This window comes from Chelonia mydas, chromosome 13 (genome assembly GCF_015237465.2).
Source record: "Chelonia mydas isolate rCheMyd1 chromosome 13, rCheMyd1.pri.v2, whole genome shotgun sequence".
Classification (NCBI taxonomy): Eukaryota; Metazoa; Chordata; order Testudines; family Cheloniidae; genus Chelonia; species Chelonia mydas.
In genome coordinates, this window is record NC_051253.2 from 3,159,343 (window position 1) to 3,183,225 (window position 23,883).

The 23,883-nt window shown below is 52.6% G+C and overlaps 1 protein-coding gene across 1 annotated transcript in view; it reads right to left on the reverse strand.

The window, feature by feature from the left end:
- Positions 1-23,883, reverse strand: part of ANGPT4 (angiopoietin 4) — a 46,940-nt gene that overhangs the window by 12,704 nt on the left and 10,353 nt on the right. The window contains exons 2-5 of the mRNA XM_027824945.3: positions 5,789-5,944; positions 4,813-4,934; positions 2,422-2,654; positions 24-139 (exon numbers count right to left, since the gene is read on the reverse strand). Coding sequence (XP_027680746.2) covers positions 24-139; positions 2,422-2,654; positions 4,813-4,934; positions 5,789-5,944 — 627 coding nt within the window. The remainder of the gene's footprint in view (positions 1-23; positions 140-2,421; positions 2,655-4,812; positions 4,935-5,788; positions 5,945-23,883) is intronic.

Below are 23,883 nucleotides of genomic sequence, written 5' to 3' on the forward strand. Positions count from 1 at the left end.
CCTGTCCTGAGCCTGTCACTAACCTTCCTGGGTTCCGTCATGTTGGCGATGTGGAGGGTGTAAACCCCGCTGGCGTTAAACCCGGCTCGGCGGGTCTGAGCACAGTCCTGGGACACCTGCTCTTCCTTCGCGAGGGGAGCTGGCAAGGCAAACAAAAGTAGCAGTGAGCTGCAAGCATCCGTGATGGGTTCTGATCTCCGGGACTTAGGGTAAGGAACATGGCCTGAGCACAAGCCCAGGAGCTAGGAACACCCCAGATGGTTCTTTTATTTGTATGTTAATAATTTGTCATCAATATTCTCTATTAATCGCCTTTTCAAAGCCTCCCGGGCCCCTCACAGTTACAACCCAAACCTTCTTCGTCACCAAACAGCTGCTACAAGAGTAAAAACACCTTTAAAAAGAAGCAAGGGGCAAGATCCGACACAGGGGAAGGACAGGGGTTAGAATACACAAGGAGCCGATGGCTTCATCCCCCATAGCCTTGCGCCCTGTGTAGCCATCTGCACTAGGGGAAAGATGCTTCCAAATCCGACTGGCGGCATTTGACAGCACAAGGGGGAATCAGGCCTCAGCCAGGTGCAACTGAAAACCAGCTTCAGGAAGAACGATTCAAAGGTGCTGTCTAAACGCAGGGAGGTCGAAGGTCAAGAGAAAGACCCTCCGCCCTGGGTTCCATTGCAGCTAAGGTGCTATCCTCTGCTGCCCCACGACGCATCAGTGGGGTCTGGCTGGGAGGCATCAGAGCTACAAGCAGAGGCTGCCGTCCTAGCCTCCGTCTCCGTGCTTGCAGCAGGCAGACTCCGAGCTGCGTTCCTCTGCTGTGCCAACTCCTCGGCCAAGACAAGGGCTGGAGTCAGACTCTGTTCGCTTCGAGCCTCAGGCACCCGACCCTCCCGTGGGAGCCGAGATACCGTGGAGCTATTTCTCTTGTAATGACTGGAAAATAGAAAGTGCAGTTTGATTGCCTGGCTCCATCTCAGGAAAAGTCAGTGTGCTTCAAAAATAAATAGGGTGAAATCTTAACAGCCCTTTCCCCGTAAAACCATCTTATTTACAGTGATGGCTCTAGCTTCTTGGCTGTGACTCCGTCAAAACACTGAAGCCCGTTGGTGCAAGTTTTACTGACTCACTTCAAAGGGAGCAGGAGCTACAAGTGTCTCGGGGTTCGATCCTGCAAGATGCAGAGGGCCCTCAGCTCCTGCCATGGGCAGCAGGTGCTGAGTGTATGCAGGATCTCTCCGGGGTGCTGCGCATCGTGGAGGAGCAGGCTCTTGGAGACCAGATAAAAGAAGTGTCAAAGCAAGCGTGTTAGAAGGAATGTTCATGGCCTTAAATTGAGCGTGCTTACGTGATGCCAGAGTTAGGGAAAGGAGCCCTGGTGTAAGTGAGAATTGGGCCTCTGTATCTCCGAGCACTGTGGATTTGCTCTGGTTGGGCCCTGCTCTTTTCTTCTTGGGTTAGACGTTTGTGGGTTCTAATGGATTATCTTTCTTTCTTTCGTGGTCTCTTTGTACGTCTGTGTGAGCACAATGTCTGTGCCACCTCGGGGTCACAGATCCCCAGACTAAGCCTCGAGGATTTAACGTGGGTGGGAAAGGGACTACACAGAACAAGGTGGCTTAGTGCAAAAACTTTTCACCCGTGGAATCTTGGGCACTGGATTGCTCTGTGGCTCTTGCGGATATATTTAAAGCAAACCCTGACGGTTCAGAGCAGTTTCCTGTCTGTCTGTCTAATCTAGCGATCGATTGATTGAAATCTATCGCACTTCTAATGTAACCCTACTATAGATTGACCAGCAGTAATTATTAGAGAGGGCTCCTAACTCTGGCGAAGTTGGGATCTAGATTCAGGTTTAAATCTGAGCATCTCAGCTTGCTTGCCCTGCTGTCACGGGATGGGCCAAAACCTTGGTCCCTGGCTTTCCCATCAGCCCCTGCCTGGCGTGCATTGTTCTGAGACCAGGCGGAAGGTGGTGCTGGACAGACGGAATGCCGAGGAAGGCAGGAGCAGTGGTAGCAGAGAGAGGACATTTTCCAGTTTTCTAACCCAGCTTCTCTGAACACCTACTGTCGCTAAGCAATGTGAATCGAGAGGTCTATCCGTCATTTCTACTGGCACTCCGGGCACTGCTGTGAGGAAGATCACACTGCTGCTGCATGAACAGGGCGCTGGTCAGAGGAACATCACAGGGCGGGGGTCCAGCTAACACAGGACGCTAGTGTGGGGAAGTTTGCACTCTGTTATAGCTCCTACTGACAGGGAATGGGGCCGTTATCAGCGGGGAGTTCCAAGGAGCGTTAGTCGCCCACAGAATCCGGGACGTGCTCTCTTCTCCAGTCAGTGACACCCTGGCTGAAGGCCAGGAGGTCTGTGCAGCTCTGGCAAGCCCAGGGCTCTCTTGTGGGATGAGCTCACCTTTGCCCTGCGAGACCAGCTGGACCAGGCTCTGGACTGACTCGAGGAGCTGCAGCTGCTGCCGCTGGAGCGAGCTGGTGTTGCTGTTGGCAGCATGGAGGGACTTCTCCAGGTCCTCGATCGTGTGGCTCTGGTGGCTGACTAGGCGCTGCAGCTTCTCCTTCTCTGTGCGGATCCCTTCCAGCTCTGCCTGGTGCTTGGTCTCCATCTCCAGCACCCGGGTCTCTAGGATACTGCAAAGGGACAGGCCAAGAGAGGAAGGGTGAGGTGCTTGCCTGGGGGAATCTTCTCCCCCGGGGGACCGCACGAGCCACACAACACCAAGGTTAACAGTCAGACAGCTGCTGGAGCCCGCTGACATTCATAGGAGGCTTTTCACTGACTTCAAAGGATTTTGGCTCAAGCGGTTACTGAGGTTCTCTGTGTGGTTTGCGGGCCCCCCCAGAGGCTATGCTGGTCTTTCATGAGCATGACCGGGGGGGCTGCTTTATCCTGAGAGCTGGAGACAGTTCTTCATCCCACGAAACCATTCCTGATCTCCCATTTAACTCAGTCAAGTGCCTCCCTCTTCCTAGATGCAAATCTTTCCACGGTAAAGCAGCCGAGAGAGAGCACTGAACTGAGCTTGTGCTACTAAAGAGAGCTCCCGAGCTCCATGGGTTGGGTGGACATGGAAATAGCCGCTGAACTTTCTCTAGCCCAGGCAAAAGCTCCAATGTCACATTTGTAAAATAGAGCATCCAGGAGTTAGTGCTCTGGCTTCCCAGAGCTATGTTGTCCATGCAAATAGAGATTTGCACCCTCAAAATCTGGTAGATGAGTGTCCAGCTAGCTAATAGGCATGGCTAAAGGTCCACTTGCGTGTGCGGTTTTTGCTGGTCATGTCAAAAAATGTGTCTCTAATCCTTGCCCATTAGCCTGTGCAGAGAACGATCACATATCATCCTATCTCACATCATGTTACCTGACTGACAAAGCAGCTGCAGGAAGTGAGCAGTCTTTAAAATGCCAGCAGAGTGAAAGGGCTAATATCTGACAGGGGAGTTGCTGTTGTAGCCCCAGATCACAGTCTGATTCACAGGGCTCCTGCCCCGAAATCTCTGCCTGCTGCTTTGACAATGGAAAGGTACCACCGAGGAGTAGTGGACAGACTAGCTCACGTGTATTAATCCGTCTTGGTGACTCATTTCATTTACGTCAGGATTCAAACTATTCAGATCAACCTGCCAGAGCCGATGGACAAAGTACAAAACCCTGGCCCGACAGATTGTTTTCCACAGGGTTCAGAATGGAGCAGCGGTGCAGCCCAGGGAGCTGGCCAGCATGTGGCTTGTTTAATAACATGCGCAGTGGGTGCATTTTAAAAGTTCATTCTGGTTTTAAAGCTATTCCCCATTCCTGTGATATTTGCTACCCTTAAAGCCGGGAATACGGCTAGAACCCACTCAGGCTGCCTCTGGGAATCCGTAAGAAGCTTCTGTCCTTCTGCCTGGCCTCGCCCTGCCCCGCTCTGGGATAGCTATTCTGTTCGGGGCAGTTTTTCAAAGGCCCAAAGGGCAGTGGGGCCCGACTCCCATTGGAAGTGCCTGGGAAATGTGTGCCTAACGCTCACTTATCTTGCAAATCTCCCCTCTAGTGATCTTGTTAGTGCCACCAGCCCCTCACTTCTCATCCGTGTTCATTGGTGATTCGGGCCAGGGGGACGATAGACCCACCTACGCCCAGCTCCAGGACAGGGATTAAGTCCTGACAACAGCTGGGCCTTTCTCATACGGAAAGGAGACAACAGTGACCCCCAGCTCTACCAGCTCTGGAGCTCGGTGGTTCTGGCAGGGACTCAGCGGCCGCAGCAGATGAAGATTAGACAGCTCCACCCAGGACGGCAAATGCTGAGCGGCCCCCCTTTAGCAGCTGCCCTGGCGCCGTGCCCACCCCGTGAGACTGTCCGGGAGCGAGCCGAGAGCAAACATTCCACAAACCCAAAGCCGAGAGCAGGGAGCGAGGCACATAACACGTGAAATCATTGCATTTTCCAGCCCGGGGGAAGCAAAGAAGCACTGACGTCACACGGGAGTCAGAACATGGGAGCATGTGGAGCACACAAGGTGCCACGGTGGGGCAGGACCCTGAGCAGGGGAAGAGGGATACAAACCAACAGGAACTGCATGAGGTACTGGGAACTGGTAGCCGTCTGGGGCAGGTTGCCACATGGTCCTGAAAATAATTGTACCCTGACAGAGGTCACCATAAAATGTCAGCGTTTACCCCTGAGAGCTGCTGCTGATTAAAAGACCCTCCTTCCTCACTGTCCTTTTAAACATCTTAAAGACACAAGAGTCGGTCAAGGGAACCAAAGTGAAACCTCAGTGGCGCTGAGGCTGAGAGCCATACTTGTTCATGTTCTGCAGCTTGTGAATTTCATTCGTCTGCAGCAGCAGCTGCTTCTCCAGCTTGTTGGTGGACAGGGAATTCTCCAGCAGCTGGATCTCGATTCGTGCGGTTTGGTTCAGAACCTTTCCGAGGAGCAGTTGGGAAGAATAATTAGTGGGATCCCTCTTCTATTCCCCAAATGCTCCCTCCCACTTTAACCTCCCCTGGTTTTTCAGCAGCGTTACCAGCCCCGGTATGATATTTCACCACAGATGCACTACACCAGCTCCAAGGGAAACCATTCAAGCCAATAGAATGTCATACCATGCATATTGGCCGCAGTGGGGGAGAGCGTATCCTGGTCTATCCAACACAGCGGGCCATAGGAGTAATAGGGAGCAGAGGTTGATTGGATGAATTATGTGATCCCTGTTGGTCACACTAGCCTAAAAACTTTGCACTCAAAACCCATGGTCTCTGCTTCTTTTACATGGACCACATCGGCTCCATGAGTGGGACTGTCAGAGCCCTGTGGGGGGCTTTGGGTGTTCCCTTCTCATTAATTTTCATGGGGATTGAGCAGCCAAATCCCTTTAGAAATCTCAGCCCACCCATAAGGCACGTGAGCCATGAGTTCTTTGTGACTGGTCTGCCTCACTGGCCGTCCGAATCCTGCATGCTGCAGATGGGAGCCACGCGAAAGTCCTGGGAGCCACATGTAATGGCTTTCACTTCACCCCCACCCTTTATCTAAGCAGCTCAAAGCTCTTTACAAATGTGGCTGAACTAAGCCTTGCAACTCCTTTGGAAGACTGGGGAAATATCATCCCCCTTTTACAGGTAGGGAAACTGAGGCAAGAGGTGACGTGATCTGCCCAAGGACGATCACGCAGGGAGTCAGTGGGAGAGCTGGATTAGAACCCAGGCCCCGTGTCTCCCTCAGGGCAGCCATGGGTGTATCTGGTACGAGCTGTTTCCCAGAATGCTCCCGCTGTACCTGCGCTTCCACAACGGTCAGTTTCCTGCTCTGCTCCGCCGTTTGGTTCAATAGGTTAGTACCGATCTCCAGCATGGCGGCTGTTTGGTTCTGAGCGACATTCTGCTGGATCCGGACCATCTCAGACTTCACATTCATCTGCACGTCGCTCTCCAGCTAGATCAGGGGAGGGAGGGGAAGCAGTCTGTTATTATTACATGGTATCAGAGCTCTCCTCATCCCCAGCCCAGCCTGCCACAGACACTCCCTCTCTTCATTCTGTGGCAGCAATCACTCTGGTGAAATCACTCCCAGCCCCGTCTCCGGTGAAACACCTTCGCCTCCCTGCCGTCCAGCTGGTGTTAAGCCAGCCCTGGTGTTACTGGTCAGAATGGTGGCTTGGGGAGGAGAGAACATGGGGCTGTTGCAAGCGTTTCACCCTGGCATAAACTCACTTTGCCCTTAGATGTTTATCGGGAGGACAGTGTGTCCTGGCCGCAGCCTGGCCTACTGGCATGAGGAGGTCCCCTTGGAGAAATTAATCTCACCAAGATTCTCTGGCTTAGGAATTGTTGGAGACTTGCTGTGTCCTTAAAACCTCTCTCTCCCCCGCTCCCCTCACTAATCTGAGTGAGGAAGAAGGGCCCCTTCTCCGCACTAACGAGGGAATGTGCACTTGTGATCACAGATCTATCCCCCTCCCGCCCGTGCTCACACGCTGCATTAGCCGGGTGACACGCTGGAAGGCTCTGCTCTTCCATGCCTTTGGAACATTGGTAACGGGGTTCGATGGATGCAGGATCAGATGTGCTGAGGGCCTGGGGCCATCCCTGGCTTCATCCTGCACTGTGGGCACTTGGCACATCTGTAGCTCAGGCCCCCACAAACCAATGTGATGCACGTGTGTGACGATGTGACGCAGCAGGGAGGGGGGAGTGTTGACCTGGGAATGTGCCCTGGGGATGGGGGACCTGAGAGCCTGTCACCTGAGCCAGGAGGGGACAGGGGAGGTAACACCTCTGCCTAGGAATGTGAACAGAGGCTGCAGGAGAGAGCCTGCTGGGGGGGTTTAGTTTTCACTTTGGGGCTGGGTGGAGGAACGCAGGGAACCCCAGGGCTGGGGTCTAAGCTCCCTGCTCCCCCAGAAGGACTTGACTGAGGGGTCCGGGTTGTACCCACAAGCTCTGTTTTGGACTGTGTTCCTGTTGTCCAATAAACCTTCTGTTTTACTGGCTGGCTGAGAGTCTCAGTGAATCCCAGGAAGAGGGGTGCAGGGCCTGGACTCCCCCACACTCCGTGACAATGTGAAACTCATGTGGGGCAGACCCTCCTCAGCCCAGCTCCACTGAAATCCACACAGCTGAGTTTATGCTGATTTGCACTAGCTGGGGCCCCGGCCCAGCGTCGACAAGCCTGTGGAAAACCGGAAGCACACTAGTAATGGCATTCTCCAGGAGATGTCAGATTCCCTGTGCTCTCCCTTGCCCCATCCTGGCATCGTGGGATGCTGGTGCAGGGTCCTGGCACTACTGCAGACTCAGGGCACAGCATCCCTGCTTCTCGGGGCAGCTGGTGCCAGAGGCTCCCCGTCTCGAGTTGGGCAATACGGAAACATGAGTGGAAAACAAAAGTCCACTTATGCAAATGCATCCCCAGGGGTTCTTGGAAAGAGAGCTGGATCTGCGTTCACAAGACCTTTAGACCAAGGCCTGGGTAGCCACCTGCAGTGATTCTGGGCTCTCCGAAGCAGTTCATATTTGGCCCCCCTGTAAATGATAGGCTTGCTTGGCCAGGCTGAGAGAGAGCTAAGCTTGCAGAGCTGCGCTGGGAAACAGGAACCCTAGCGCTGCAAAGGCCAGAAGACAGACAGAGCTCACCACATGGACGATGTTTTAACTCTCATGATTTGGGGGCGGGGGAATGACTCATGATATTTGAACATTTGGGGTCGGCAATACGGAGGCACCACTTCACCGACTCTACAGAGGAAGGGCCACTGTCTCTTGCAGGCTGGGCAGGGATTTCAGCCCTCAAGGCTCCCGTGCTGCTCCATCAGCAGTCTCCACACCTGGATTTTTCAACGCCGTGAATTTATGGCCTTCCCCTACACATCTTGCTTGTTTCATTATTTTATCTTTTCAGTACAGTCCCTGGAAGAAGGGTTTATTTCCAGGTTGTCTAATGATATTTCAGTGATTCCCCTTCCTCTCCCAGCACCAAGTTTTTAAAAACAATTCAGCCTGCGTGTGAGAGAGAGAGAGAAAAGAGAGAGATCCAATTTTAAAGCACTGCTTCCTGCTGCAGGGGAATGGGTCTGACTCACAGCAGGACTGCGCCGATCACTCGGGAATAGTGTGGACTGGCCTCCCGGCATGCCTCCGCATGTGTGTGTTAAACCAAATGTCTGCAGGTAGAGAGTGTTCCTGAAGAGAGCTGGGAGAACAGGGGGTCGCACAACATTAAAATGAAAGGCGGCTTCTCCAGGCACAGATGAGCAGAAGCTCCAGAATTTCACCTCCCACCCTTTTGTTTTTGTCTTTTGCTGACTGTGCCCAGCTCCGACAGGAACAACTCTGCTGGCTTAGTTCTGCGGAGATGCTCCCACTGGTGTTCACGTGTGTGGACAGAGAAGCCTCGTGGGCTAGTGGCTCGGGCACTGGCGTGGGACTCAGCTCTGGGTTCTATCCTGGCTGACCTGGGACACGTCTCTTCCCCCTGTAGGTCCGTCTACACAGCCAGCAGTAAGGAGTCTTAGAGCCTGGGTCAACAGGCTCGGGCTACTGCACTAAAGACAGTGGTGTGGATGTTGCAGCTTGGGGTCTGGAGCCCCTCTCCCTCCCCGGGCTTCAGAGCCGTAACATTACACAGCTGGTGGTAGTGCGGGAGCCCAAGCCTGTCAACCCAGGCTCTGAGACTTGCTGTGTAGACGTACCGAATGGGTCTCTGCTGCACCACCCACACTTCATCCGCCTCGTGTATGTAGAGTCTGAGCTCTTTGCCGGCAAGGACTTGTCTCTTACTCAGTCTAGGTACAACACCAGGGCGTAAATTCTCACCAAGTATTTCCCGGAGAGTCGGGGCTTCAGGCCGCGGGAGGCGCCAGGGTTCAGGCCTTCAGCCCGCGGGAGGCGCCAGGATTTGGGGTTTCAGCCCCGCGGGAGGTGCCGAGGCTCTGGGCTTCTGCCCCACAGGGCATGCTGGGGCTCCATGGGTTTGAAAATATTTACTGGAGCTCTGCTCTGGACAAGCTGGCTGAATTTAAGCTCTATAGCACCTACCACAGTGGGGCCCAGATCTTGGTTGGGGCTGCTGGCCACTCCTGCAATACAAATGCTAACAACAATCATAATGCGTGGGGGGGGCGTCAGTGAGAAGCCAGCCGAAGGGCTCACTGTGGCTGACGTTGAACCCAAGGGCCTCGATGACTTTTGATGAAACATGGCGCATGGCAGACATGTGGAAGAGAAGTGCTTGCTAAGACCTTGGCTTTTGCACCCACTCAGGGCTCTGCTCCCTGGATCACCACGGTTTAAATGACCAGAAAACCAGCCAGGGCTAGACACACTCTTTATTTAAATGTACGTTATTTAGGGCGAGGAGGTTGGTATATTTTATTTTTGTCTCCCTGCCAGCGGCGTGTGGAATGTTTTGTTTATGTTGCTTGTTCTCCTCCACTGGTGATCTGAGAACAAGAGAAGACAATTGTACAGCTGGAGCTTGGAGATGCAGTTCAGACTGTTCTCTCTGCTTTTCACCCTTTCATTTCCAGTTTGATCGGAAGTGCTGGATTTTGCCTTAAATTACCAAGGAGATTTTGGGGCTTTTTTTCAAGGAGATTCTCTGTAGGCGTTTGGAGGTGAGAGGGAGCCACCCAGCCGGGCCACCGTACACTTATTTACATTTTGGAAGACTGTAAGAAATGGGATTGACCCTCGGCTTTCCCATCTTCATTGCGCAATGTACCAGCGACCTCTTGGTAGAAACCATTCCCTGATCACTCTGCCCTGGGCAATGAAGAGAAGATAGGAGAAGAAGTGGAAATGAGAAAAGGACACCTATGACATCAAAGTACTGGGAGCTGAGCTGACAGGCAGGGGATGGTACAATCTCTCCCTGTCTACTGTTTAGTGATTCTTGGCTCTTAGACACCTGTGACAGGGTGGTGTTGGCAGCTCTAAACAGACCCCTTTTGGGATCCTGCAGCCTGGTCCCTTACAACAGGCACAGCACCAGGTCTGGCTACCGTGGAAGGGAGCTGGGCAGTCTGACTGGTCTGGAAGGACAGCGGGGATCACGGTCACTTGCAGGGGGTATAAGGAGTTAACGAGGTAATCAGCTCACCAGCTGGGATAAAAGGCTGAGCCAGGAGCAGGGGGAGGCCCCTCTGCCCGGGCGTGGATCAGCAGAGAGGACATGCTAGTAAAGATACTTCGGGAGAGGACCTGGCGGAGTGTGTGCTGTGAAATCACCAGGAAGACTGGCCCGCCAGGGTTTCCAGGGCGGGAGGGGAGTACTACACCCAGGGGTGCATTCGAAATGCCTGTCACTGGGGGTTTCAAAGTAGTCTAAGGGGATTAAGTACCCATGTTCCATTGAAATTCAATGAGATTTGGGGACCCAATTCCCTTGGGTTCCTTTCAAAAATCTCACTGAAGTAGATACAGCAGATGTGGGATGTCAGTAGATAATGCACCGTCAGAACTGGCTGCTATGCAACAAGTGCCATCACTGTTCGTAATTATTTGTGATCTGTATTACGGTAGCACCGAGAGTCCTAAGCCAGGGATCGGGGCTCCATTTTGCCGGGCGCTGTTAAGTCTAAAGCGAAAAACCAGACAAACCAATCTAGACACGACCAGGCGTAATCTGTGCTACAGCTCAACGGGGAGAAGCTGCCGGTTACATTTCCCCAACCCTCTTGTCCTGTTCTTTAATCAAGCCAGCACCACTCTTCTCTTCACTCCTCCCAGAGCATGTGCCCCAAGCAGGCCAAAGTGCCCTCCAGTCACCCTGCCCCCCTCAGGCGGGAGTTTTTCTGTCCCCGCCTCCCCCATCCGTTAAGCAGATGCAGAGTGGCAGACCCTCGCTATTGCGCTCGGATCCAGTGACACGCCATAGAGAGCTAGGCTGAGCGATGTCCCAGAGGGTTGCTCTGTTTTGCGGCATGCACACTGCAGCCCTGGTTCTGGTGCAGGGCAGAACAGCAACTCTCCAGGAGGGGAGCCACTGGCTTGCATCTCACTGGTGACTGATCTATTTGGGGAAAATAAAACAAACAGAAATCGCTCTGGGAACAGCTGGGAAATGTCTTTTTTTAGCCACTCAAGATCAGGTGACACCAGCCCCGCAGGCATCGGATGGTCTTTGCCAATGTAAAATAAATATGTCAGTTCTCTAAAGTGACCCCTTGGCCTCACTGGACAGAAGATACTAAACACTTGCAGTGAAATCCTGGCCCCACGGAAGTCAGTGGCAACCCTCACATTGAGTCAATGGGGCCAGGGTTTCATCCGGGATATTTTGCTTTGTGTCTCAGTGAGGTGGGAGCAGTGGCAGGAGTCACGGCTGGCCGGGGGCTGGGAACATGGAGGGCGGAAATGGAAAGGCTCTGATTGGGCCAACGTCACAAACGCTGACACTAAATCTGGGCACCTGAATCCTCCCCAAACAAAGGCAGCTGGACGGAGAGACACAGAACTGAGTGTGGGGCCACCTGAGCTGTAGACCTGGCTTTGCTACGGATTTCCCGTGTGGCCCCGGGTGGGTCACTTAGCCATTTTGCTAAGGCGGGGAAATAATGTTTACCTACTGCAGAAGGGGGTGTGGTGAAGCTCATTCAATACATAACTACAAACCTCTTTGGGTTCGTTTATTATCTGCATATGCAAATCAAGGAGCTAGCCACCTCAGACTCTATTTTGGAAACACGAACTCAGAGCTGACAGAACAGCCCGATCACCTCTGGATAGTGCAGGACATTCCGTACAGAACGTCTCCTCTTGTTCTTTCAAATCAGCTTCCACCACCTTCCTTGGGAGACCATTCGACGAGCCAAGGGGTTGTCTAGACCAGGGAAACTGGCACTGGTGTTAGCAGCGTTGTTATATTTGGGCCGACCCCTAATGGGGAGACACTGCCCTGGGGCAATTGGAGTGTTTGCTGGTGTGACTTTTAACTAGATTGGTGTCCCTAGACCAGTGTGAATAAACCCAAGCTAGACAGTGCTAAGGCACCTCATTCCAGTTCATTTCGCTCTAGTTCAGTCATGTATAAACCGCTGGCGCTCGTCATGCTGAGCGCACACATGTGTATGTGTGTCATTCGGTGAATGGATGAAATATACATGTCTCCATGCGTGTTTGATGTGTTTCCATACATGTTCATCTCCATGTGAGTTTCGGAGTCATTCCCAGCTCTCTAGCTGGCTGTGGGCCGAGGAAGGGAGTGTGGAAAGTTCATATGCTGAATATTTGACCTGCTGTCTGTCTGTTGGCCAGCACTGTCACAGATCTCTTAATCCCCTTGTAAAGAAGCTCATTTACACTGAACAGCTGTACACGATCCAGCCAGGAACGAGGGTGCAGCCACATCTCTGATGCCTGCACAAGTCCTTTGTGGTGGTCTTTTTAAAGCTGGGAAGAAGGTTGGAGTTTGTGCTACAAATAAAAATCCGATGTTACTTCCTCTTTCCTAATCCGTTGGGGAAATGCCTCTTCTGAATGCTTTCTATTCTTAGGAGGATTTCACATGAGGTTTCCATTCAAATGAATTCCAGGGTGCACGTTTCGAGCAGGGACGTGATCAGAAGCGACACATCATACACAAAGTTACGAGGCCAAAGGGAAGGAAAAACCTGAAATGTGTTCGACCCAGCTGTGGTCACAGCTGGGAATTCTACCCTGGTGTGGAAGGAATCAGAGCTCATGAAAAAGGCAAAGGGAATTCTCTTGGGAGAGAGCCAGATTTGCAAAGTCACACAGACAGGATAGCCTGAGGGACTAGCAGGCTCAGGGTATTGTGACGGAATCTCCCATTGGTTCTGCAGAGCAGAGCTGTTGAGGGCAGTCAAGGCTCTGGAAGATGGGCTGGCCCTTTAGGTAACCTGAGCCCAGCCCCTGGATGGCTTTGAAAATCAGGCCCGAGAACGGAAACCTGACTTGGAGTTTAATAGGGAACCAGCCGTGTGAACCTCCTCCAAGGGTGAGATAAGTTCGGGAGCCCAGTCGTATTGCCGAGGATGCGACCAGCTGCCACATTCTGCAGCAGATGCAGCTCTTTCCAGGCGGATGCTTTAAAGCTAAGTTGCACAGCATTGCAATACCTAAGCCTGGCAGTAATGAACATGTGTCTGACTGAGACCTGGTCATCATCCCACAGGCCGGCATGCAATCTCCCAGCTAGCCACAAGACGGCAGAAAGCACGTGGCAGCCAATGCGATGGGAGAGCCCTGAGCCTAAAGGGACCCCTATGCTGCAGGTTTCTTTGAAAACTTGGGGACAGATGACCTAGGCTGGAGGAGGTCTGGTGGCAGAAAACTCTTCTAAATATTCCCCTCTGCCTATTAGCATAAGCCTCCACTGTGCTTGGGTTTAGCTTCATCCAGCTCCTCCTCCTCCTCCTCGTCCATGAGGGACGTCCGCTGGACACGGGGAAAGTTGGGTGCTCGTGGATCAGCCCTACTTTGTCCTGTTCACGCTTCTCATGGCAGAGCAATGGCGGAGATCAATTGAAAGTCGATGGGATTTATTTAGATCATCTTTGGGGCAGGGGCGGTGTTTGTGCAGTGCCTGGCGCCGCGGGGCCCGGAGCACTACGGCAATGCCAAAAATAAAGAATAGTAATCCTGGGAGTTAGGTGCCAAACTCCCATCTGTGCTTTAGAAAATTTCCCCTGGACTCGTTGAATGGGAGTTTCCCCGGGGCTCTGATCCTGCCTGTGTCATTGCAGTTTGATGGGTGAAGTGCAACATGTTTGGACCACAAGCCCTGCAGCGTAGTCAGCAGTCCCCTCCATCCTGGTAGAGTCTGGGCCAGATTTTAGAACCGCTCCTACCTGGTGACTCTGGGAGGCAGAGACTATGTTAATTAGTTTTCCAGCCAGATAGCTAGGAAGAATTACATGGTGCATCATAACCGAGATCTGTCCTTTCTCTGCTAGTAGGCTGAGTTCAGGTGCTCAAATAAACTCTCTGGACTTCTTGAGTCCTCAAAATTGGACTGGGAATGACCATGAAAATGGGCCCTGGTGAGTCGCCCAGCACCAGCGAAAGAGTATCCTTGCTCGCAGTATTTCAACACTTCTGCCTCCAGCCCTGGCTGCAACCCGGGAGTGAAATCACAGAACTTTAATAGAGGGTTGTTTCTAGTTCAGGTCTGGAAATGGCCAAAAGCTGGGTGGCAGAAGATGGGGTCTTATTCTCCCAGAACCAGCCCTCCTGTCCACACCACTGACTCATTGTGTGATCTTGGGCAAAGTCACCCGGTCATCTCCTGTCCCTGTCCAGCCAGTGGGAAAAGGGAGGGACGTTAAGTGAACTCAGCTCCACTGGGGAAGGATTACCCCAAAGGAATAGATGGGACCAGTCAGGAGTTGGTAGCAGGCGCTACACTGGCACTTGCTGGAATGGAGAGGACAGGGCAGCTGCAGTGAGGGAAATATTCCTCTGTTTTGAGCCCTCTGCACTTGTTTTTACATGAAGAAATATTGCTGGCAGCCGCCCCAGCTCTCTGCTTTGTTGGGCTGAAATATCCCTGTGCAAATATCCATTGCAGGGGGCGTTGGAATCCCGGGGCGGGGGGAGCTTGGGGACATGAGCAAAGGGGGTTTTGTTTTTGGAGAGGCTACTGAAATCCCAGAGCGATGTTAACTCCGGCCACTGGGACGCCCTCTCGGACCGCTACTTTTGGACAGGCCTCCCCAGGCTGCATACGTTCTAAGGGGGAAGAAGCTTCCTATAGCCAGGGAGCAAAGAGAAGCCGGAGAGCCATGTCTGGAAAACATTTAATGAAGCTGAATGATTTCTGGAGACAGTCCCTTCAACCACATCATTAATCTTGTTGCTTCACAGAGCAAGGGAGTTTTTGGTTTGGGGTTTTAAATAAACAGTTCTCTTAACTGAAGTACAATAAGTCCACATGGAAAAAGCCAGTGGGGCAGAAACATGGCCGATTTCAGAGTGGGGAGTTGGGGGAGATACTTGGCTTCTGCCCCGGTGCGATTTTGGGGGAGAGGGCAGCACACGTACTGGCTGGTGTCTATTGCAGGAATCTGGGGAATACCTACGCAGTGAAGGGCCAACAGCCCACAGGGATAACCACTGACCCTGGGCACAGTTTGACGCTTCGCTCCAGGGAGGAGCTGGGGAACCAGAAATGGGTGTATGCCACCACTCCAGGTCTGCATGTCAAACTGCAGAACCAGCTCAGATGCTTTCGCAGAGGATGGAAACGACTCCTCGCTCTAAGCAGGCAGCTGTAGCCATAACCGGCTAACACTGTATGAGACTTGACTCAGTCTCATTCAGCTCTTGCTCCGCTGCAGGTTTTCCTGTACAAAGAAATCTCGAGTAAAATCACAGAAGCAAAATGTTCCTTTTGGCACCCACTTCGCTGCTGTGTGCCTGCTGCAGGGGTATGGGTGGGTATTCAGGATATTCAGGAACTCCATGTTGCGATGCATTAAAAGGCTCTTTCATGCAGATGCCAGAGGTGAGAAGACAGTAGAGAAACTGAGCCTGGAGAGTGAATTTCCATCCTACCCTTGCAGGCTAAGATCCCTGCCTTTGAAAGCCGCTGGGGCAAATTGGCGGGTCCACTTCATCGGATGCATAGAATGGAACATACGGTAAGAAGATCTATATATACACACAGAGAAGGTGGAAGTTGCCATACAAACTGTGAGAGGCTAATTAGTTAAGATGAGCTATTATCAGCAGGAGAAGAAAACTTTTGCAGTGCTAATCAAGATGGCCCATTTAGACAGTTGACAAGAAGGTGTGAGGATACTTAACATGGGGAAATATACACAGCTGCTTCTCTGAAACCTACATTTCTATGACTCTCCACTCTAGGATAAGAAGCAATCTGTGGTCTCTACGCTCCTTACTGCTAGTGGAACAGTCAAATTGCAAGAGCAGATTATAATGCATCTTTGTCCAAATGGTTGAATTTAGCCAGTGTGCATAAATCCCACCAACTGGGAAAGCCTATCTGAAACACCCCCCCAAAACTAGCCCAATGGAGTTTGTGTGCTACTACACAAGGGTCATCTAGTCATGTAGTCTAACCCTCTGATTGCATCAGAGCGTTCTCATCTCTTCTCTTCTCTTGCTCCAGTCTGACTTTGTTTAGGCTGCGGTGAGTTAATGCACAGTGTCGTTGCCAATCGAAGCTGGGTGAGGTGGGTGGACACCAGCTGAAGAGTGCAGAGAAGTCTCATATGGCGAAGCGTCTGTCTACTTTCAGCAAGCTGCTCTCATATGAGTAATGGCAGCTCTTCTGTTCCCAGTGCTCCATGGGGCATGGTTCCTGGTGCAGAGGGAATATTTCCTTCACTTTCTATAGATTCCTTGTAAGAGAATCTTTTATAGACATTTCCCCTTTCCTGCAAAGGGCTCCTTTCCTTCCTGTAACCCACCACAGATGGCTCATGTGTTGTCATGTCAAACTGCTTTCCCTCTGCATGTGAGAAGGGTCACAGGCAAGATTAGTGACCAAGGGACCAGCAGTGATGGAGAAAGGAGCAGATAAGAAAAAGGCAGAATAGTGAATTAATCCAAGAGTCTCGGGTGCATGACAACAGGATCTTTGTGTCTTAGGTCATCTGCTCCTATTCATCCTTCCCAAGTGAGGTCATCACAGCTGGTTATAGCCAGAATAATTTTGATGTCACAGACCAAGGGTTATGAATGTAGGATCTCAAGCAGATTCTAGAACATTACTCACCCGGTGAAAGAGTAGAGCAAAAGGTGTAAGGGAACTGACCTGGGTGGAAGGAAACAACTTGTGCAGGAAACGGTCTAGATTGGAAAGGGAAGTAGCATCCCAGACAAGCTTAATGGCTTAGCTGCCTCTGATACAATACCAAGTGTGGTGGGCAAAGGGAATGATACAACAGGCCCAGATCCAGGCTGTTTTTACCCAACCCAGGGTAAAAATCAGCACGGAACTGCCACGATATAACAATGAAACACACTGATCACAACGAGTTAGAAAAGCCAAAGGATGGAGCGAAGTGCGAAGACCATCAGACGGCAGGTCTGAGCATTACGATACAGCAGGGTTTATGTGCAAGGCAAACAACATAGAGAGAAGGGAGTGCGGGGAGGAGGGAGGTGTCACCCAGCCCAGGAAGTGAGCTGTAGCTCACGAAAGCTCATGCTCAAATAAATTGGTTAGTTAGGAACCAATAGTTAGTGGCAACCTTAGTTAGTCTCTAAGGTGCCACAAGTCCTCCTTTTCTTTTTGCGAATACAGACTAACACGGCTGTTACTCTGAAACCAGCCCAGGAAGGCGTCACAGAGGAAGTGGTCTTGCAGGTGGGGACTGGAAGGGGAACAAAGATGGGTGCTTGGCAGGTGGAGAGTGGAAGGGGAAGTTAGAGAAAACTGGCTTTTGATTATCATGATTATTACTTATCAATGCTATGAATTAGGTTCATGGAAGGTAGGTCCATCAATAGCTATTAGCCAAGATGGTCAGGGATGCAACCCCATGCTCTGGGTGTCCCTAAACCTCCAAACGCCAGAAGCTGGGACTGGACAACAGGGGCTAGATCACTTGAAATTGTCCTGGTCTGTTCATTCCCTCCGATGCATTTGGCACTGGTCTACTGGGCGAGGTGGACAATTGGTCTGCCCCAGTATGGCAGCTCTTATGGTTTTATGTTCTTATGAATCTGCTTGGTGCTTAATTTTCCAGATTACAATTTAGATGGATACTTCAGAAGTTGTGCCTGTAGCACCCAAAGAGTTACGGGAGCTGGGTACACGTCGCTGAACGAAACACTCCCCACCACGAGAAAGTGTGACTCAGAGTTAGTTTCGTGCTAGCAGGTTGCTGCGTGTGCACTGGGGAGCGGTACCTAGAAGTTGTTGTTTACTCTTTTTAGAGCTCGGATTGGTGCCGCGGTTGCTGAACTCGAGCTACTGGTTCCACCAGCTCTTCTTGTGTAAATCAGGAGTAACTCCTTCCCAAGTCCCGGAGCGTACAGGACACCAGAATCTGTCCTTAGGCTTGAGGGTTGGGCTGCAGTCAAGGCAGACTTTGGAGTCCAAGCACAAGCTCTGCCAAGATTCAGAACCTCAGAGAGAATTGCTGCTGGCCAGCCAAGAAACCAGACAATAAGCAGGGAAGGCCAAGAGGGAATGCGGGACAACAAAGTTCTCCACCAGGATTCAGCGGAGCTGAAAGGGCTGAGACAGCTGCAGGGTCAGAGACAGGGCATGGCCGAACTGGAAATGCACAAAAGCTGCAAAGATGGGACAGGATGGTGCTGAGTGAGTTCCCTTGCTTGGCAGCTCTTGGGCCCCATTCTCCAGCCTGTTGCCCGAGTGGAGAACCTGGAGTGGTTTGTCTTTCACTTGCCTTGAAGCAACAAACTAGGCTGAGATGTCGTGGCTGGTGCCTCTGCAAATGCTTCCATGTCCTTTGCTGAAATGTGCTTGGTCATTTTGTACAGCTAAGTGACTGGACCCCAGAGGAGCAGGATGCTTCCCCTCTTCCAGGGTGGAAAGACATTCGTGCTGTACTGGCACTAAGGAGCCCAGTACAAAAGGCCTAACTGTGAGCTAGTGGGGACAGGGAGTGTAGGGAAGAGCATCCAGTGCTGTAGCTTGGACCCTGAGTCTGAACCCGGGACTCTCCACAGTACAAGTGTGGGGCGGGGTGGGGGAGAAGGGACTCTTCTGCACTGATGAACAGAGCTGGGGTAGGGAGAGGGAAGGAGGTGCTGGGAATCCTTGGCCTCTTGATTATTAAAATAGACTGCCCCCCCCACCCCTTCCTTTCCTTGTGCACTAAATTGATCCTGTTTCTAGGAGAGAAATGGAAGAGGCAGAGAGGCTCATTCAATACCCCTGGCAGGGCTGAGCTGGAGTGGTGCACAGAGGGCAAAAAGCTCCATAGGACCATCGGTGTGTGTCCCATAGGGCAGGGCAGGGCAAGGACTAGCAGTAGGAATTCCTATCTTTGTTCCACTTAAATTACCCTTACACGGTGGCTGTTTCTCTCGGTCCTCTACGAAGCAGCTGGAAATAGATCCTGGTGCCAAGTCCCTTCTGTGAAGACACCAGATGGGCCTGGGCCCAGCACCTGTGCATGTTCTGCTGCTTCTTCCGTGCAGCGTGCCTGGGAGCTCCTGCCCGCTCTGGGCAGCAGACCCGGCTTTAGCCCCCAGGCTTCAAGGATCCCGGTTCGAATCCCCACCGTGGTATGACCCAGCATGCTCACACAAGTCCAGCCACCAGATGTGGGGGACTCCGCTAATTGGTTACATCTGCTCCAGTGTTTGGCCACCAGCTGACAGACGCAGCAAGTGGTGACAAGGATGGGAGCGGCTCCCATGTGCTGTTCCCAGAAGGGGAGGAAATGGGAAGATAAGCAAAGTGTGGCTCCCAGCTGAGCCAGGCCCAGTGCGGCTCCTCCAGGCCTAGCCAGCTCAGCGGTGGTGCGGGAAGCAGCCCTGTGCCTCTGGCCATCGCTCGACAGGTTCTGCTGAGGGGATGAGACAGCCCTCCACTGGCCAGTAGGGGACACCCAACAGCCAGGACATGGCTCTGGGCTGGGAGCTTTGCTTCAGAGTGTTGTTCTGAGTCACTTCGGGCCTCGGTTCAGTGTCACGCCCCAGGTCTAGCAGCCTCGAGGCCTGCTCTGAGCACCCTGCTGCTGGCCCCGGAGCCCAGCACTCTCCCACTAAAGCTACTTAGGGACCTGAGAGCTCCTTCTGGCCGAGTCCCCTTCCTGCTTCTCTCTGGCTGATGGACGCTGTGCAGGAACTGGGCAAGCTGCAGGCTTTTCTCCCTCTCTCTGCAGTGCCCCGATAGCCATTAATCACTCAGCCTCCTGCTGGGGTGCACGCCCTGCTCCTAGCCCCAATCCCTCCACTACATGTTTTTGTTTGAACTAAAATTAATTTCTCCCGCGCTGAAAATAGTCAGATGGGAAGGAAGGCCCAGCTGCTCCAACTGCAGATAAAGCAAGAATAACAAACCCAGCACGTCCAGCACCATTGAGAGGGCAGTGTTGTGTTATTCCTGGTGATGTCAAGCATTCCTGGGGCTCTCAGAGCTGGGCCGGGACCCGGTGAAGTTAACCTTGGAGGAGAAGGATGCTGTAGCTAGATGCCTAAGAAGAAGGAGGCAGAGGCCCTAATGAGGAGACAGTGTCTGCCTCTAGGGACTCTATAGGGATCTGGAGTTTAATTCAAAAGAGAGAACAAGGGAGAAGGTAAATCCAGCAGTGGAAGAGAGGAAGGGGGACGGGCTTTCTCTCAGCCACCCTTTCATTCCCAGCACCTCCTCCTCTCACCTGTTCTTGTCTCTTCCTATTTCCCCTTATCGTGGGCGCCTGCACCATCCCTTTCTCCCTCCATTAGCAGCAGCCGTGGGACATGACACCTTTCAGAGGTTGCAAGAAGTGCCCGCGCTAATCAGGTGCATTGTGCAGCCCGGTTTCAGGCGATTCAGGCAGGAACTGTATCTCTGCGCTCTAGGGCTCTGCGAAGGGAACCCAGCAGAATGAGGTTCTCAGTAAATTGCAATGCAGTCAAATGGCAGGTGACACCCCGATTCGAGCCCTGTTTATCAGCCAGCTCATTTCTAGGTCTGCTTAGTTCCCCAGGAGTCTGAGTGCTTCCAGCATAGATGGACCAAAGTCAAGGTTATGTTTTAACTAGGGCAGACTCAGCCCTTTATCCTTCCATGGCAAGTGCTGTTTTTTCTCTTGAAAACGGAGGTCGTGAAGATCCCCTGGGGCACTCTTTGTAAGAGCTCAGGTTTGCCCCAGTGTCCTTCACCAAAATGGCCTCTTTCTGTGCTGTGGTGCTGTGTGCTGGCTGGCAATCTCCACCCCAGAGGTGGTCACATGGCGGCACTTAGGCATCTCCGTAAAAAGGCCAAGAAACATTATCAAAAATATTCGGCTGCTGGGTCCTTACTTAGGCATCTAGGCAGGTGCCCTGATTTGCCAGGGTGCTGAGCACGCCCCGTAGCACCGCAGGCCTCAGTATGGATGGAGGAGCCTAACTCTGGACATTTATTTTTGAAAACCCTGCTCAAAACGTGAGGCACACACTTGCATGCCTAGGCTGAGATCTGCAAGGCTGACCGGCGTCACACAAAACCCATTAATGGCGACGGGAGCTGTATGGCTGAAACTCTTAGTCAGTTTTGAAAATCTCACCCTTGGTCCCCCTGCGTGCGGCTGTCGTACTTGTGCGCGCCATCGGGAAGTTGCACACACACGTTGAGTTGGGTGTGTTTTCACGTGCAGCTCCCCGGTTGGGGCATACAGTCACAGTAACTGGGCATGTGCAGGTTAGGCCATGTGTATGCCTTGTGCACCTGCACGCCGAAAGCTTTTGAGAATCGCCACTTAAAATACAAAGAGCTCTGAAATCTCACTTTGCCTTTAGAAAATGTTGGGTCTTTTGCTTTTTACACAATAACACCACAAAGGTACCGCAAGGGGTCCAAATAACTGTGTTTACTAAATACACACAACACACAACTGCACAGACACTCTGCTGCTCTAGTTGGTCTTTGGCCCGCAGAACACCGTGAGCACCACCAGAGGGTTCACACGCTATTTAAAAGAACACAACTCTATTCCTACGCACTGTAGAAAACAATAAAGAAAGAAAGTGGTCCTTCTTCCCATGCCGTGCACAGCTGAATGTGCCTTGAATCTCATGGTTTGGGCACCCCCCTCACCCACGCTAAGGGTGTCCGTCACTAGTGCCTTTGCACGCACGCTGCAGGCGCAGAATGCCAGATCCCCCCTCCTGAGACCTGAACCTGCATGACAGCAGCCGAAGGGGCCTACGAGCCAAAGCGTGCCTTGAACTTTCTGGCTTACTGGCAGATGCAGTGCGTGTTTTGTTTTCAATTCTTTCATAAACCCAGTGCCGCCTTTTACCCGCAGTTTGTTTATTCAGGCCTTGAATCCAATCAAAACAGGTTCCAGTTAAATTAGAGGGGGGAAAAAACAACAACCCCAAACCAATCCCTTTCTGGGAATTGCTGTGCTGTGGGACGAGGTTATACGGGCACCGGCCTTTGGAGTTCCTCTCTAAGGCCCTGCCACCCTCCCCTCCGCCGCTGGGCCATTTCTGCAAAGCGACTTGGGAGGTCATGGAGATCTGCAGGCACCTCCCCTCCCCCCGCTATTATTAGCAGTTCTTAGCATAACACGAGCAGCCTGAGACCCCAGCTAAGATCAAGGCTCTCTGTGCTAGACGCCCCGCAGCCGCGTAATGGGAGAGAACCCCTCCCCAAAGGCCACACAAAGACAGTCGTCTTATCTGCCCATGGGATACTGGGGCACAGAGCGCATTCACCGTAAGCTCGGCTCTCTCCTCGCACGGGGCTGGGCAGCCTCTGATCCAGCAGCTAACGTCTCAAGGAAGGGGGGGAGGTTGGGTTGCTGCCCCCCCCCACCAGCACACCTTAAAATACAAGGGCTAGACCCCACACGCTCATCCTACCACCTATTGCATCGGGGTCCCAGATGAGGTGCTTCCCTGGTGCCCAAGAGCTGCCCAGATGTGCAGCTGCACTGCCCCCCCCATCCCCCCGCTGGGAATCTTCACCAGGGCTAATATTTTGGCCCTGCTCACGGGCCACATTCCAGCTGCACTGGCCCCCGCCCGCAAGCCCCAGCGGTCCTGAGCGCTCCTCGGCTGGAGAGGAGGTTCTAGCTCTTTAGTTTGAGCTCTGCTGGGAGGAGCCCTGACGGATCCTTTCAGGCGCGGTCAGGCACATGAGCAGAGCAGGCAGCCACCCGTGGCCGGGCACAGAGACGTGACTCCAACTGGAGGACCGGGAGTTGCAGGGTATCTCACACACCCCAGCATGCAGAAACCCCCGTGAGGTGGAGGGGAGTGGCTGGGACATCCAGTGACACACGTCCTAAAGGATACTTGGACAAAGGTATGTATCCATTGTACCCGTGTGTGTCAGTAAGGCTTTCGACGTGGCCATGCCAGCTGCCGCTGTGTGGATACACGAAGAGTAGGGCTAGAAACAAGGGGAGAGAAGTGTGCCTGCCTGCATGTCTCCAGAGGAAGAGGGGATTTCAATTCCCAGGTAGGACGGTAGGTACCCTTCCAAGGATGGCTCTGAACAGGTCTGCAGCAGGATGGCGGGGCGGGGTAGAGGAGGGGGAGAATCGGTTCACAGACCCCTTCAGTTCAGATCAGCTCAGTTCAAACTACAGCCGTGGGACCCACATCCCAACCTCTGGGATGTCTCCAAGCCCGGGAGTTTGGTTTGGCCCAGCCTAAAGCCAGGAGTCAGAGGTGACGCTTGGCTCGTGATGACAGAAGAACAGCGTGACGGTACAGAAGCTGGGCCATGCTCACAAAGCAGCTGTGTCCTGAGTATCGAAGCAGCGTGATAACCTATCGCAGGGCATGTCAGCATCCTCAGTGCTGCAGCTTGATCGGAGCTACCCACGTGCTAAGGGTCCCTCTGCCTCTGATCAATGGGAAACTTTCAGGCAAGGCTGGAAATTTAGAGACAAGCCTCGGCCGGGAATATGCTGGGGCATCTATAGGGCTTCTTGTCCAGGTCCAGTGGTGCCACTTCACACTCAATAGGTCGCAGCATCACTTCCTGCTCTGGGAGGGAAGGTTTAGCCAAAAGAAAGCGGGAGACGTGGCACCTGGAAACCAGGATCTCGGTAAGAACTATGTCCCCCAAGAACCCGACACGATCTCGCTGGAGTACTTTAGAACGAGCTTTGCCTGCAGCAAAGATGTGGCTGTGGGAATAGCAGCTCCCGACAGTGTCAGCTGTCTCACCTCACTGGCAATGGGTAAACACCATGTGGCGCCGATGTAAATGGGAAAGAAAGAGGCCAGTCTCTGCTCCTTACCAAGATCCCTTGCAAGCTAGTC